Raw genomic sequence first — 15,685 nt, forward strand, 5'->3', positions numbered from 1 at the left:
AAAACTCTTTAGAGTGATTAAGTGTTCTTCTTTCCTTCTCATATTTGAGTTTAGACGCTGTTTATGAGATTATTAATGGGAAAAAGACAACCACAGTTTTTTAAAGTAGTTATCTCAGTAGGATATTCAAGTTCTTTGACCCCAGGAGGCAGGGGTATCAGTCAGTTAGCAATTTCTTGGTGAGTGCTTATTTTTACTTGGAAGAGAGCTGGTCCAAACCTCTAATATAGTAGAGGAAACTGTGGCCTGCCAGGTTATGATGTAGCCGGTTAGATGGATAGAGCCAGAGGGCTCTGCACGTCTGCATCCTGGGGGGTTAGGGAGTGGTGATGCCATGCCAGTCATGCATTTTATAGATTTTAAATGACTTTCTTACCCATTGTTCTCTATATGATATACTCTTCTACCACTAGAAATTGATTTGGGGCTGATTTATACCCTCACCTCCAGCCCCATTCCCAAGCAGCACGGAAGGAAACAAGATTAGAGAGTGAGTGTATGGAGTATGCAGGATTCTGTCAGCTGGACCGTCTTCGTTTCATGAAAAAGTAATCTTAAGACCAAACAGAGCACTCACAGATCTCTCTGTGTTCTATAGACATACAGCAAAGGTGTCAACATTAGCACACATAAGTATGTTTCCTTGTGGGAAAGGCATAAGGGTGATTTTAAAACCTTTCTTCCCCTAGCACTTGAAAATATGAAAAATGGTCAGTCCCATCCTTTGAAAGGTAAAAAGAGAATAAAATTCAACCATTTTCGCTGTGTTTATTTTAATCTACCCCAGATTTCTTCTAAAATTAATAACTGCGAATTTGCTATAACTGGAAGGTTGTGGATAACTTTGTTGCTAAGGAAAAGCTATTTTCACGTTGCTGCTTTAATTTCCTAGGCATCTGTCATCTGCTTTCTAAACAGCAGGATTCCAGCTCATAGTTGAAAAACTAAAAATTTAGTTTAAACATTCTTAGTATTGCCTGCCGGTGGAAGACTTGCTTTAGCAACTGTAAAGACACCGTGTTTAGTGGGAATGGTAATGCGGTTACTGTGGATTTTAGGCCTGGATAGATGTACTCTGTGACACATGCCAAGAAGATTACGAATACGTTATGTTTAAAGCTTTGAGTACACCAAACAAAATGGTCTTTCCAGGAAGCACGTTGCTCCAGATGATAAGAAATGGCCTACCTGACTTCTGGGCAGGCCTTTCCAGACAGTTATCCCTATTAAATTATACCTCTTCACTTGGCCTCTTTCTCCAGTTTGTCCACTCTGACTCCATTATCTGAAATCATTGCTGCTACTCATCTTCCAGCCACCTGTAAACATGCCTTACCTGCCTTGGGATGGCTGGGTATCTGACAGACTTAATTTGGTTTTTTTCCTGTCACCAAAGGGCAGACTGCGGCAGGGACCAGCTGTTCTTAATATGACCTTTAGCACATAATTCAAGCTGAGCCTGACCTTGGCTAATGCCTCCTTTCTCATTTCTACAACCTTTCGGGTCCAAGGAGAGAGAACTCTGGACCTGTGAATAGTTTATGGTCTCCCTAGGTATCACCTCTCTGCCACCAAGAGCTGTTAATCATTGCTTTATTTACTTTAGGAGGTCATTATGTTGACCAATATCAAAATGACTGCCAAGCAAAATATTTTCCCTAGCTTGTTAGAAACACAACAATGTCAACATTGAGATCAGTTTATTAAAGTATGGCTTTTTCTTCGCCTATATCATTCTACATATATTATTCCCTTTTTCCATCTTTTTATAGCCACTTATCCAGCATTCCCCATCAGTCTTCCTTATCCTTAATAGTTATCCCTCATCAATAAGTTACACATGTTCTCAGCATCCTTGGGTATGGTCACCTCCATTAGGTGTGTAGTATGAATTCAAGTGTTTCTCTCTGTAGGACGTTCTCATCTCCTGGTCCTGTAAATCTCTTTGAACCAGAAGGTCAGCTTGGTGATTTGATTGGCTCTGTGGAGGGCTCTAGTATTTGAACTTTAATGGTCATGTAGATCACTAATGTGATCCCAATAAGTTGGTGTCTCCAAAGTGCTGTAGCTTAATGATACTCCAGGTGTTTTAGGTGGTTAACAGAGAAGCCTCTTTTTATTTTATGTTATTTTATTTTAAATTTTATTTTTATTTTATTTGGGGGTATAGTTGATTTACAATGTTAGTTTCAGGTGTACAGCAAAGTGATTCAGTTATACATATACATATATCTATTCTTTTTCTGTTTTTATTTTAATAATTATGTATATGTGTATTGGGAAAAATAGAATTAATCTGGATAGTCAGGTAAAACATCAAGTAATAGTACAGATGGCATTAGGATATGGCAAAAACTACAAATGGTTGGGAATGCCTTTAAGAAACTCTCAAATAGACCATAAATTATTTTAGGGAAGAACTATGCCTTGTTCTCCATTGTATTTCAGTTTTTAATATGGTGGCATATAAGGAATAGGCACTCCATAAATATTCATCAAATGAATGAAGCCATTTGAGCCAAAATAATCACCCTTCTTTAGCATAAGGACCACCTAACTACCAGTGTCCTTCATGCAGCTAATTCTCTTTGTTGATATAAATTGTCAGAGGTACTGCTTGACTGTTGCCCTTTGAGAGGCTGTGGTTGCCACTTTGCACATGTGTTTGCGGATCATTTTGACTCTTGGTGTATGTCGTACCTTTTGGGCATGGCTGTACTCTTTGGATCAGTCCTTGCACACAGGTGCTGACAGCAGCTTTGCAGTAATAGCACCACTCACCCATCTGGAAGGGAGCCCTCTGGAAGGTGTCGGGAAAGGCCTCCGAGAGCACAGTGGCAGTCCAGAAGCAGCATCCTTTACTTTTTTGTCTCTATTCAGAGTCTTACTTAATGTGTGAGATTTAGCAAATGTGATTATCTAGCTTTTAATCCAATTATAATGATTGGAAGTTGCAAAATTATAAAGGGTCTTTGAAAGGTATTAATAGAAGTGGTAGCAGATAGACACATTTTTGAAGGAGGTGACAGAAAAAATGAAAACTGTCCACGTCATTGTCCTACTTGCACTACTATAAAGGATGCTGATAGTACCCTTTGCTTAAGAGGGGGAAGAATAAATAGTACATTTTAGGAAGATTTCTATCAAGAAACATCAAAATTCAAGATGTTTAACACCAAAAAGAAAAAATGTCTGCTCCATGGAAAAGTAACTTATGAGAAATCCATTATTCCTTAAGGAAGCTGATAGAATAAGGCATCAGTGTATGCCTAGGCCTGGTGCCTCTGGCATGATAGGGCTTCATGGTAGATCTTCTGAAGTACTGTCTTGACTAGATCCATCAAAACCCCTCATGCAGTAAGGAACATTGGTGCCAAGCTCAGCTGGAAGCCTGAATACATGGAAGATGCAGTTTATTCATATTGCATTTTCAGGTATCAGCATGAATGTATTACTTGACCTTACATTTATTTGTTCAGTGTTCTTCAGTTTGCAGTAGGTGCTTGTATCCATCACTCCACTAGATCTTAATATCCCCATGTTGTAGAAATCCTTTCAAAACAAACACTAATTCAGTCTTTTTCATGACTGCATGATATTCCACAGGGTAGATGTACCACATTTTATTTAACCATTTCCCTATGAAATGGAGCAGGACCATGTGGGGCCCTCCTGGGTACAAAAGCCCCTCTGTGTCCCCCGTTTCTTGTTTGTAGAAAAAGACGTTAGTCTCCTAGGCCTTCCCTGAGTTCCAAAGAGCAGACTCAAGCAGTTACTAATTAGGGGAGTGAAGAAATGCAGAAACAAAGGAAAAATAGTCAAGAAACAACAGTTCAGCGATAAAACAGAGTCCTAGTTCCTCCTCAAGGGAAATACATAACAATCTGACACATATCTTTGAGTTGTTCTGCAGGAACTAAGGCCCCCCTCACCCCCACCCCCAGTGGAGCATGGTGACTACATGCTGACCACAAACTCACAGACCCCAGACTGGTTGGAACCAGAAGGTTGATGATTAAGATTCCTGAAACACCACCCTGTTACCTCACCACCAACCAGACAGAAGAAAGTCATGCCCCCTGCAACCCTCACCTCAAATGTTGCCTTTCAGAGCCCTTCCCTGAAAGCCATCAGGGAGTTTGGGTCTTTGAGCATGAGCCTCCTGTTCTCCTTGCTTGGCCCTGTAATAAAAGCTGTACTTTCCTCCACTACAACTTTGTATCAGTGAATCGGCTTTGCTTTGTGATGGGCAAGTGGACCCAAGTTCGGTTCCATAAAACTAAAATTTCTGAACGCTGAAGATAAAGAGAAAATGTTACATGCTTCCACGTGAAAAGAGCTAGTTACTATCTCCTACAAAGGAAAAAAAAGAAAGAAATTGGCATCAGAGTTTTCATCTGCAGCACTGGAAGCTAGAACACCAAGGAATACTATTGATTAGTCTGAGAGAAAAAGATGTGATCCCAAAATCCTGTATTTAGTCAAGATATTATTTCTCTGTCAAGAAGACTTGGAAGAACACTAGTAGCTTTATGCTATTCTAGAAATAAAAATGGAGAAAATAATCACAGTTGTAACAAAAATTATAAATTGCTTGCAATGAACCAAACCATAAAGATAGGATCTACATAAAGAAAGATTTAAACATAAAAAAATAATGATGATCTTTAAAAAAAAAATCAAAGCATCTAGGTCTGTATGAAAAAATTAAGGGCCATGTTGGCCTTCTTAATAAGGATTAGAAACTTAGAAGCTTCAGAAAGAAATAAATGTATTAGACTATGTAAAAATAAAATACATTTAAATGGCAAAGATGCCCTGAGAAAAGTCAATAGGCAAATGATGGATTTGGAAAACAATTGCAGATTATTATTTATACCATACAAAGAACTCTTAAAAATTTGCAAGAAAAAGACATACAACACAGTGGGAAAATGGGTAGAAGATAATTCACATAAGAATTCACAGGCAATGCACCTAAAAAAAAGTTCATGTTTATTCATAGTCAAGAAAAAGAAAATTAACGTCACTTTATTCTCATCAGACTGGAGAGCATTTAAAAGAGGTGATAACTACTTATTATGTGCTGATAGAGATGTGAATTGCTACATTTTAAAAAAGCAAACTAGCAAAGTCTTAAAATTAAAAATACCTATACTCTTTGACCCAATAATCCTACCGTTGGTTGTTTTTAATGCTATAATCCCAATGCTTAGAAATAAAACCACAGATGTGAGGACACACGAAAGGTATATTTATTGCAGAATTGTCAATAGTGGCAAAAAACTAAAAAACAAAGTAAATGTACATGTATGGGTGTTACCCAACCGAACTTGGGTCCCCTCACCCATCGCAAAGCAAAGCCAATTCACTGACACCAGGTTGTGGTGAGGCATTTATTGCAGGGCCAAGAAAGGAGAATGGGCAGCTCATGCTCAAAAGACCCAAACTCCCTGATGGCTTTCAGGGAAGGGCTCTGAAAGGCAACATTTGAGGTGAGGATTGCAGGGGGCATGACTTTCTTCTGTCTGGTTGGTGGTGAGGTAACAGGGTGGTGTTTCAGGAATCTTAATCATCAACCTTCTGATTCCAACCAGTCAGGGGTCTGTGTGCTTATGGTTAGCATGTAGTCACCATCCTCCACCTGGGTGAGGGTCTTAGTTCCTGCAGAACAACTCAAAGATATGTGTCAGATTGTTATGTATTTCCCTTGAGGAGGAACTAGGACTCTGTTTTATCACTGAACTGTTGTTTCTTGACTATTTTTCCTTTGTTTCTGCATTTCTTCACTCCCCTAATTAGTAACTGCTTGAGTCTGCTCTTTGGAACTTAGGAAAGGCCCAGGAAGCTAAAGCCTTTTTCTACAAACAAGAAACGGGAGACCCAAGGTGGGGGTTGTACCCAGGAGGGCCCCACACTGTTCTGCTCCGTTTCAATCCCCTCCCCTTTTTAAAATTTATTTATTTATTTTTAATTAATTTATTTTTGGCTGCGTTGGGTCTTCATTGCTGCATGCGGGCTTTCTCTAGTTGTGGCGAGCGGGGGCTACTCTTTGTTGTGGTGCGCGGGCTTCTCATTGTGGTGGCTTCTCTTGTTGCGGAGCACCGGCTCTAGGTATGTGGGCTTCAGTAGTTGTGGCACGTGGGCTCAGTAGTTGTGGCTCGCGGGCTTAGTTGCTCCACGGCATGTGGGATGTTCCCAGACAAGGGATCGAACCCACGTCCCCTGCGTTGGTAGGCGGATTCTTAACCACTGTGCCACCAGGGAAGCCCCTGTTCACTTTAAAATGGTTAATTCTTTATGACTTTAACCTCAATTTAAAAAATTAATTTAAGCTCTTAAAAAAAACTGAGAGACAAAACCCCCCACATAACCACAATGCCACTTTTACACCTAAACAAAAGTAACATTAAAAATATATATATATATTACTGGAAAGTGCCCTTTGTGCTAGGCTTGAATCTCCTTAAGTACTCTTTTCACATGTGTATATATTACAAAGGGCTATTGTCTTTCTCCTCTGGCAGCTTTCTTTTGCTGAATGTAAAAGACCAATCCTCTCTCTCACTGCTGGATTCCCTTTTCTGGGCTTTTTGGGACTCAGATCTGGTTGCTGGAGCACCCTGAGTGTAGGCGTCTACCTGGTGGTAGAAGCAAAGCAGTCCTCAGCTCATGGACCGAAGGTGGAAAAGCTCGCTGCTCCTAGTTCCCCACACACCCTGCCTCTACCAGTAGTCCTCCCACCTCAGGGCAGAGGGGACTTAGTCCACCACTTCGCTCCTTCTTGGCCTTCAAGTACAGGGAGTTCAGGCCAGGTTATATACACTTTCATGAGCCTACAGCTCCCTTCCCCCAGGAGCCCACAACCTCTGCAGACCACATTCTTCCCCAGATCTACTCTGTCCTCAAGTTGCTTGAAGATAAGGAGAGATACTGACTAAGGCAAAACTATAGATAGGAAATGCCAGAAGAGCAAAGTGGAGTATTAAGTTCAAAGGAGGAGGGAATAGTTCCCTGTGGGGCTGAAAGGCTGGGCCTATAGTTAATTTTCGACAAGGTTGGTGAGACCATTCAATGGGTAAAGAATAGTCTCTTCAACAAATGGTCCTGGGGCAACTGGATATCCACATGCTAAAGAATGAAGTTGAACCCCTGTTTCACACTATATACAAAATTAACTCGAAATCAGTTAACCTAACTATCGGAGTTAAAACCATAAAATTCTTAGAAGAAAACATAGGGGCAAGTCTTTTTCTTTTTTTTTTTAAATAAATTTATTTATTTTATTTATTTATTTTTGGCTACATCGGGTCTTCATTGCTGCACGCGGGCTTTCTCTAGTTGTGGCTAGTGGGGGCTACTCTTTGTTGCGGTGTGTGTGCTTCTCATTGCGGTGGCTTCTCTTGTTGTGGAGCATAAGCCCTAGAGCGCGTGGGCTTCAATAGTTGTGGCATGCGGGCTCAGTAGTTGTGGCGCACGGGCTTAGTTGTTCTGCAGCATGTGGGATCTTCCCGGACCAGGGCTTGAACCCGTGTCCCCTGCATTGGCAGGCAGATTCTTAACCACTGCACCACCAGGGAAGTCCAGGGAGCAAATCTTCGTGACCTTGAATTTGGCAGTGGATTCTTAGCTATGACATCAAAAGGAAGAACAGCAAAAGAAAAAAATAGATAAATTGGACTTGCTCAAAATTAAAAACTTTTGTATATCAAAGAACATTTTCAAGAAAGTGAAACACAACCTACAAAATAAGAGAAAATATTTGCAAATCATATGTCTGATAAAAGTCTAGTATCTAGCATACATAAAGAAGTCTTACAACCCAACAACAGAAAACAATCCAATTTTTAAAATGGGCAAAGAGCTTGAATAGACCTTTCTCCAAAGAAGGTATACAAATGCCAACAAGTATATGAAAAAATGCTCAATGTCGTCAGTAGGGAGTTGCAAATCAGAACCACAATGAGACATCTCTTCATACCTATTGGGAAGACTATAATCACAGAAATGGAAAACAAGTGTTGGTGAGTATATGGAAAAATTGAAACCCTTTTACATTGCTGGTGGGAATGCAAAATGGTACAGCCGCTGTGGAAAACAATTTGGCAGTTCCTCAGAAAGTTAATTATAGAATTGTCATATGCCCCAGCAATTCTACTCCTAGGTATGTACTGAAAAGAATTGAAAACAAATATTCAAACAAACATATGTACATACATGTTCATAGCTGTACCATTCACAATAGCCAAAAGGTAGAAATAACCCAAATGTCCATTAATGAATGAATACATAAACAAAATACCATATATATACATGCATATACATACACAAACAATGGAATATTATTCAGTCATACAAAGGAATCAAATATTGCTATATGCTACATGGAGGAACCCCAAAACATTATGATAAGTGAAAGAAGCCAGACACAAAAGGTCACAATTATGTGATTACATTTATATAAAATATCCAGAATAGGTAAATCCATAGAGACAGAAAGCAGATAGGTTGTTGCCAGGGGCTGGGGAGGGAGAGAAGGTAGGGAAAACTGCTTAGTGGCTACAGGGTTTCCTTTTGGAGTGAAGAAAATGTTTTGGAACTAAATAGAGGTAGTGGTTGTACAACATTGTGAATATATTCAACGCCACTGAATTGTTCACTTTAAGATTGTTAATTTTATGCTAAGAAGGAAAGAGAAAAGAAAGACTGGGCCTTACTGGGTACAGGAAATTGTTGGGTGGGCTGAGCATGTAAGGTGGGAAGAAAGTGCAGGTAAGTTAGAGACCAGGTCGAGTTTGAGTTGGGGACCAGATGGGAGAGAGATTGGGGCAAATCCTGAAGGCTCTGGCTTACATTTGAGTCGCAGGGGACAGGGAGTAAGTACCCTGTTATACTGAGGCAGCTGGGCTTACTCCTGAAGGTAGGGGAGAGCCTGAAGGGCTTTTGACCAGGCAAGAAACATTGAGAAGGCAGATGATTGAAACGTCTACCTGGACGTAGGAGAATTGACCCAGGGAAGGCCTGGAGCTTGGTGGCCAGTGCAGAGGCCATCGGTATTGGACAGGTGTGGATGCACGTTGTGGTGGCCTGGACTAGAGAGGAAGCAGGGGGAGTGATAACTACACTTAATGAGGGCATCTGATGTGCCAGGCACGGTTCTGTGTGCTTTATGTGACTCAACTCATTTGCTCCTCATAGGAACCCTATAAAGTACGAACTGTTCTTTATCCCCAGTGTACAGAGGAGGAAACAGAGGCTCAGAGTACCTGAGAAATTTGCCTAAGGTTGTACAGCTAGTAATGTGGCTGGGATTTGAACCTAGGCAGATGACCCAAGAGCCACTACAGTTTTAGTTATGATGCAGAGATGAATGTGAGATTTTTTTTTTTTTAAGCCCACTCACTAACCTGTTAGGTTGAGGAGGGAAAAATAGGAGGAAGGGAACTAGAGCCAAAGCAAAGACATTTTCCCCCTTGGGTAACAAAGGGCTGGGACAGGTCATCTCCAGTGGGTCTTCCAAGCAGAGACAGAACTCCAGAGGAGGCCAGCGAAGGGGCCTTCAGAAGGGAAGGTCCAGGAATGCCAGAGCCCAATCCCAGGCGTTCCCTATGTCCCTGCTCACCCCATGCTGTCCCCTATCAGCCCCTCGGTACCCTGCCCCGTGCCCTGCTGGAACCTCCTGGCTGCGTCCAGAGGCAGCCCAAACTGTCAGGCAGTTGGCTCATGTCAAAAAAAACGTGGGTCCCCATCTCCATAGCCCCAGCGGCCACAATGCTTGCCCTTCCCCAGAACGGCTCTAGAGGTCAGCGTGGGAAGGAGCCTGATTGCAGAGACTTGCCATCTTCCTGCTAATTTCTAACATTTGGGATGAAAACATTAATGATAGTCCGTTTCTGAGGTTCTAGGAAGCGGACATGGGGGAAAGCTGTGGTAACTTTTGTTCTTCCTTGCTTCTGGTTTTCCTCTAACATAGCCTGCAGGGCTGTGATGAAAAGTTCTCTATTGAAGCTTCCAGTCTTGGAGGGAGATTAAGGCAATAAAATCTAAAAAATAAAAAAGCCTCAGTTGTTCGAGTAGCTTCTTAACATCCGCCTAGTCCCCCTTTCCCTGCCATCCATTGTGAACAGTACTGGGAGGTTAGTCTTTTGAAAGCCTTGTGCTTAAAACATTGAAGCCCAGAGCCTCACGGTCACCCTTCAGCTAGGCTTGCCAGCCCCAGTGGGACTTCCCCTTTGGCCCAGCTCCTGCCAAACTTCCCCAAGTACGTGCTCTGCCTTTGCCTACTTTTGGGCTTTGTCCTCGCTGGTTGCTCTCCCTGAAATGCTGTTTGTGCATAGCCGGGTGCTTCCCAGCCTTCAGGATTCAGCTCATGTGCTTTTTTACCTGTGCTACCTCTCTTAATCCTCCAGCACCCTTTGAGTTAGACCCTGCTATGCCCATCATATAGATATCCAGATGTGTCTGTGTGTCCGTGTATCACCGTTACACCCACTTTACAGATCCACATATAGAGCAAACAGAAGCACAGAGAGAGGTTACTGCCATCACACAACTAGTAAGTAGTAAGTCAAGGAGCAGATCCCATACTGTCAGCCACTGTCTGATACCAGCTGAGTTCAACACCGAGTCTGACTGGGACATATTAAGCTCCATTATAAACTCTCAAGAGGAAGAAATGTGAGGAAGCTTTGCTAAAATCTTTTTTCCTGTCTTTCCTCTTTGGGTCCAGGTGGAAGTGAAGCCATATGTGCTGGATGATCAGATGTGTGATGAGTGCCAGGGCACACGCTGTGGTGGGAAGTTTGCCCCATTCTTCTGTGCCAACGTCACCTGTCTGCAGTATTACTGCGAATACTGCTGGGCGAGCATACATTCCCGCGCCGGGCGGGAGTTCCACAAACCGCTGGTGAAGGAGGGAGGTGACCGCCCTCGCCATGTCCCGTTCCGCTGGAGCTGAGCCCAGGGTATACCCAGCCACAAGTACTGGAGTAGATAACAAGGAGGGAAAAGAGAGGGCACTGCCTCAGGGCTTACAGTGTTCTGGAAATCTGTGCATTTGTTCTCGATTTTTAAAGAAGAAATGGGTCTTTTTATTATTATTATTATTTACAGTCATATTACTGAACTCAGTGTCCAGTATAATGCAGAATTGCAGAGTGTATAACGGTACTGATTTGCACTTTGATTCACACCTTTGTCTGCTTGGTACCTTAATTTCTTACACCTGATTTGTCACTCGTAGACTGCCATTCTCATCAGCGGCCATCAGGTTGATGTCTGTGATTTTTTTGTTTGTTGTTGTTGTTGTATTGTTATTGTTTTGATCGTTTTTGAACTGGAGCATGCACTTATTTTCAGAAACTTAGAGAATCGCCCCTAGGAGAAGACTTACCAAAGGTAATACTCGTGAGTAGGTGGCAGATGTAGCAAAAACTTCACAACAATTCAGCAATCGTTAGTTGGGGTCATTTAGAGTAAGGAAAACCCTTAATGAAAATAAGCCTTTAGTTGCTCTCTATTTTGACATGTAAGGATACCTCATAAGCTGAATCTTTATTTTTCCTTCATGTTTAATTTTTGTTTTGCTGAGGATTTTGGTTAGATCTTTTAGTGTTATGTAAATTTATGCTGCAATAGCTTTTGCTGCTATTAAAGTGGTATTATTAATACCATAATACTCTATTCAGGCTAAGGTATCAATTACAAAAAACCCAACAACATACTTTTGTGATTTAGGGATAGAATCAGCTGCCGAAAGGAGATCAGAATAGACTTGAGAAAGCTTCAACGGAAGGTCACTATTTCTGACTGCATGTTTACTTAATCAGGTTGCTGCATGCAATAAATTTTATATCTGATGTCTAGTATAAAACCTTCCCACAATGCACAAATTAAGAAAATCTATATAAGCTATAAAATACTGATTTTTTTAAAAAAGATTTTTTTCATTCAAAGAAGTGGTAATTGACTGGAGGAAGGCATGCCTCAATAAATGGAATGCTTCGGAAATTAGGAACAGCCCATAACAGAATGACCTATATTACAACCAATATAAAACCTAGGTGTAGGATATTCTTAAAGCAAATTTGTGGATGGTAGATGAAGTATTTTGCGGTGCTCTGTTATATATTGTGCAATTTATTTTATATAGTAAAGTGATTATGTCTAACTGTGATCAAACTTAACTGTTTAAAGCCTCTGTGTCAGACGTTAACGAACTTGACAGTTCATAACTGGTATATTATTAACTAACACATGAGCTCTTAGTTACAATCTCCTAGTGCTTGCACCATTTTACATAGCTTCAGACCTTGTCCAGAAAACCAAAGAGCTCATCTTAGCTTACAAACACTAGGAATATATACAGTATATAGAGATAAGTTGTCAATTGACAAACTAGGCACATTTTAAGAAAGTTGCGTGATCGTGATGCTAAAGAAATGTCTGTACAAAATAAGATGGCCTGGGCAGGGTTGGTTGTCTGGGTGAGAAATTAACTACTTAATTCCCTGGATTTATCCTGTAAAGCTTGAATAGAATTCAGACCTGCTAGTACTACCATGGACATTTTTTTAGCATTCACTCTTGGGCTGCAGATAGTAATATATAAACACACACAATGATTATGAGACTATGTAAATCTTTTTTTAAATCTTCTTCCTATGTTTTGGAATTCTGGGGACAATCTGACTGGATATGACACTGCAGAATAGATTTAAGTCGCTGTGTTTTATGTGCTGTGATGTCCTTGTACTGTCTTAATATCGCTTGGTTTTGTTTTGTTTTGTTTCTCCAGTGTTTAGTTGCAATTAACAGCTCTCAAACTATAGTTTGTTTTCAAAAAGGAAAAAACAAAATAGTTTTTTACTGGATTAAAAATGCTTATTAGAATTCTCCCCCTTTGAGGTTACCTCTGGGCTTTTTGGTAATAATTGCTTTTTTCCAGCCCAGCTGTGGTTTTCTGTTTGTTTTTTTTCTATGTTTGTGGTTTTTTTCATCTGTACAAGAAATTTTGTTATGCACTACTACTTTTTGTATTCTAGACAGTTTTCAAAAGTTGGCTGAAGATTTTTTTGTTTGTTTGTTTTTAAGGAAAAAGGCATGCTTTCTGACTGACATGATCTTTTGCAATACCTCAATTTTGAAATATAGGAAAGAAAATGATATTTTCTAAGTAAGTTTATTCAGAAAAATATATATTAATTTAATTCTGCAAGAAAAATGATTTAACAGATGGGTAACTTTATTTTTTTCATGATTATTTGTGTTTTTTGAAAATGAAGAAGTTAGAGCTTTATAACTATAATATTAAAGATCATATCTAACCTACAGAAATCTACCTAATTATGTGAAAGAAGCAAAACTTTTTGAAGAAGCACCCCTCTTTCATGTACTAAAATAACACTGAGATTTTAAAAAAAAAGCTGGAATATTGTACAGCATAAAGCTGAAGCGAAGGCGAAAAAGCATTGTCATAAAGAATAGGTTACAAAAAATAAACTCCATTTGGTGCTGAAAGTTGTGAATAGGTGGTGGAAACTACTTTCCCTTAATTTGTATATTTATAATCAAGCGTTGATTGTGCACGACTGACCAGGATTGTGAAAGAGTTCTTCTGTTTGTATTTTTTTAAAGAGAACTTTTTTAGTTTATTAAATTATAACATGTTCCCTTTTGTTTTGTAAATAAATGTGCCCCCAAGTTGTTAATGTTATATTAAAAGAGAGGGTCCTTCAAAAAAAATTATTTTTTAAAACACAGAGGTGTTCTGACCTGCAACTTGATGGGAAGCCCCCGGGTATCACAGGTCCTGTTGTGGCCTTTCCTTGATGTGACACTTGAACTAGTCGATTTTTTGAAGGCTATAACCTAACCTCGACTATTTGTTGTTATGTGCAATACTGTTTGTACTGTTTGTATAAAAAATAGAAAAAAAAAGAAAAGAAAAAAGGCATAAATCTTTATTGCAGATTTATTTTCATTGCAAACTTTAGACATTGTGATTCACTGAAATCATTTTTCTACTGTCAAATATGTACCTTTTCTTCATGCTGGTATTTTTTCAATAGTAATGTAGCCTTTGTACTGAGACAAATTTTCATTGTTATTTTTAGAAAGATTTTTTGCTAAGAAAAAAATTAAACATATTTACATATTTTTCATTTTATTTCGTATTTTCTTTAAGGAGTGCTTTCTCAATCATTAATAGAGTTGTTTCTGGGAGGGACTTTCATATCTGGTCAATGTCATAATATTATTTTGTATTTTTACTTGGAATAAATTAATTTTATGATGCTAATTCTTTAAAGGTTTATTTTTTTCATTTTCAGTTATTTTTGAAGCTAAAACCTTTGTAATATTGTTACTAAAGTGTCTAGTTTTTTGAAATGCAAAGCTTTATGTATTAACTTGCTGATGTGGTTTACAATAGTGTGACAACGATGAAAATGGTTGGTTATGTAAAGTGATTGGAAAATGTAATGGATAATTGGGTAATAAAATGACAGAATGAGCAGAACATGTGAGATTTTGACAAGCCTTTTCCTTTATTACAGTGGTTTAGTGTAAGACTAGGGATGTCACAGTACAGTTCTCTAGGGATGTCACAGTGGATTTATACAACACCAGGTGCAGCCAAATCTGTGGCCCTGATGATGAAGTCACCCCTTACTGAGATACCACCAAGTTGAGAACCTGGCTGGGTCGACAGAGTGTTTTATTGCTTTTCCCCTCTAACTCTTCATTCTGTTGTGTGTGTGTGTATGTGTGTGTGTGTGTGTGTGTGTGTGAATCTGCCACCGACTGCTGTCCACATGTGAGTGGGTACCTTTCGCCAGGCCGAATCTTTGCCCTGCATTTACAGTGGTGACGTCTTGAGAGTGAAAGGAGGTCTCTGAGAGGACCAACCCTCTGGGTAGTTAGACTTGGATCGCAGTGTCTCGCCCGAGTGACCTCCCCGAGCACACGGGTGGCCTGGCAAGGCGGCACACTCTGAGGTCACCACTGTAAACGGACAGTTTCAGACTTCGTCTTCCTCCACCCCCCGCCTGCTCCTGGTATGGTGCCCCTTGTTTGTCCCTTATTGTGGCAACACATCTGGCCACTCCGAGCATGATCTGTCTGCCCTCCTGCTTCTTTTCCAACACCCAAACTCACCTTGAAGCCGTGCTGTTAAGGCAGCGTGTCATTGTCATGGCACCTAAAATTAAACAAAAATCATACAACTGCAAAACTGGTGTTGCGTAAACAGAACATCCAATGACTCGCTCTAGACAGATGGTGTGTTTCTCCCAGTCCTTGATGGCCTCTTCCAGGCCTCCTGCCACGGAGGCAAGGTTATGAATGACTCAGAGAAACACGTGTCCAGAGTTGGCTCTTGGGTATGCTCTATGTATTCAGTTTTGTAAATAATATATAGATTAGATCAAGTTGTGATGTAAAATTTTAACTCAAATTGGATATTACTGGTTGGAATTTTACATTAACTACAAATAAGTGATTAGGAACAGAAGAAAAGAAATTGGAAAATTTTTGCTTAGTGGTATAAAGATTATGCTTAGATTTCTGCCTATATCTTGTGTTTTATAGCTTGTTAGTGAGGCATGGGCTAATGCAGAATGTACTGCATTTATGCAATTAGCAAATAACTGCTAGTTTTCATTTTATCTATTATATTAGCAACAAA

At 40.0% G+C, this 15,685-nt stretch overlaps 1 protein-coding gene across 8 annotated transcripts in view; it reads left to right on the plus strand.

Annotated features, from left to right (window-relative positions):
- CPEB3 (cytoplasmic polyadenylation element binding protein 3) overlaps positions 1 to 15,685 on the plus strand; it is a 205,746-nt gene that overhangs the window by 166,196 nt on the left and 23,865 nt on the right. For 7 of the 8 annotated variants that reach the window (XM_059900373.1, XM_059900374.1, XM_059900377.1 and 4 more), the window contains one exon: positions 10,730 to 13,910. The exons of the other annotated variant lie outside the window; for it this stretch is intronic. In XM_059900373.1, the coding sequence (XP_059756356.1) occupies positions 10,730 to 10,957 (228 nt within the window). In that variant the 3' untranslated portion in view covers positions 10,958 to 13,910. Of the gene's footprint in view, positions 1 to 10,729; positions 13,911 to 15,685 lie in introns of those variants that run through there. 8 annotated transcript variants of the gene reach the window in all.

The sequence above is a fragment of the Balaenoptera ricei genome, chromosome 16 (assembly GCF_028023285.1).
Source record: "Balaenoptera ricei isolate mBalRic1 chromosome 16, mBalRic1.hap2, whole genome shotgun sequence".
In the NCBI taxonomy this organism is placed as follows: Eukaryota; Metazoa; Chordata; class Mammalia; order Artiodactyla; family Balaenopteridae; genus Balaenoptera; species Balaenoptera ricei.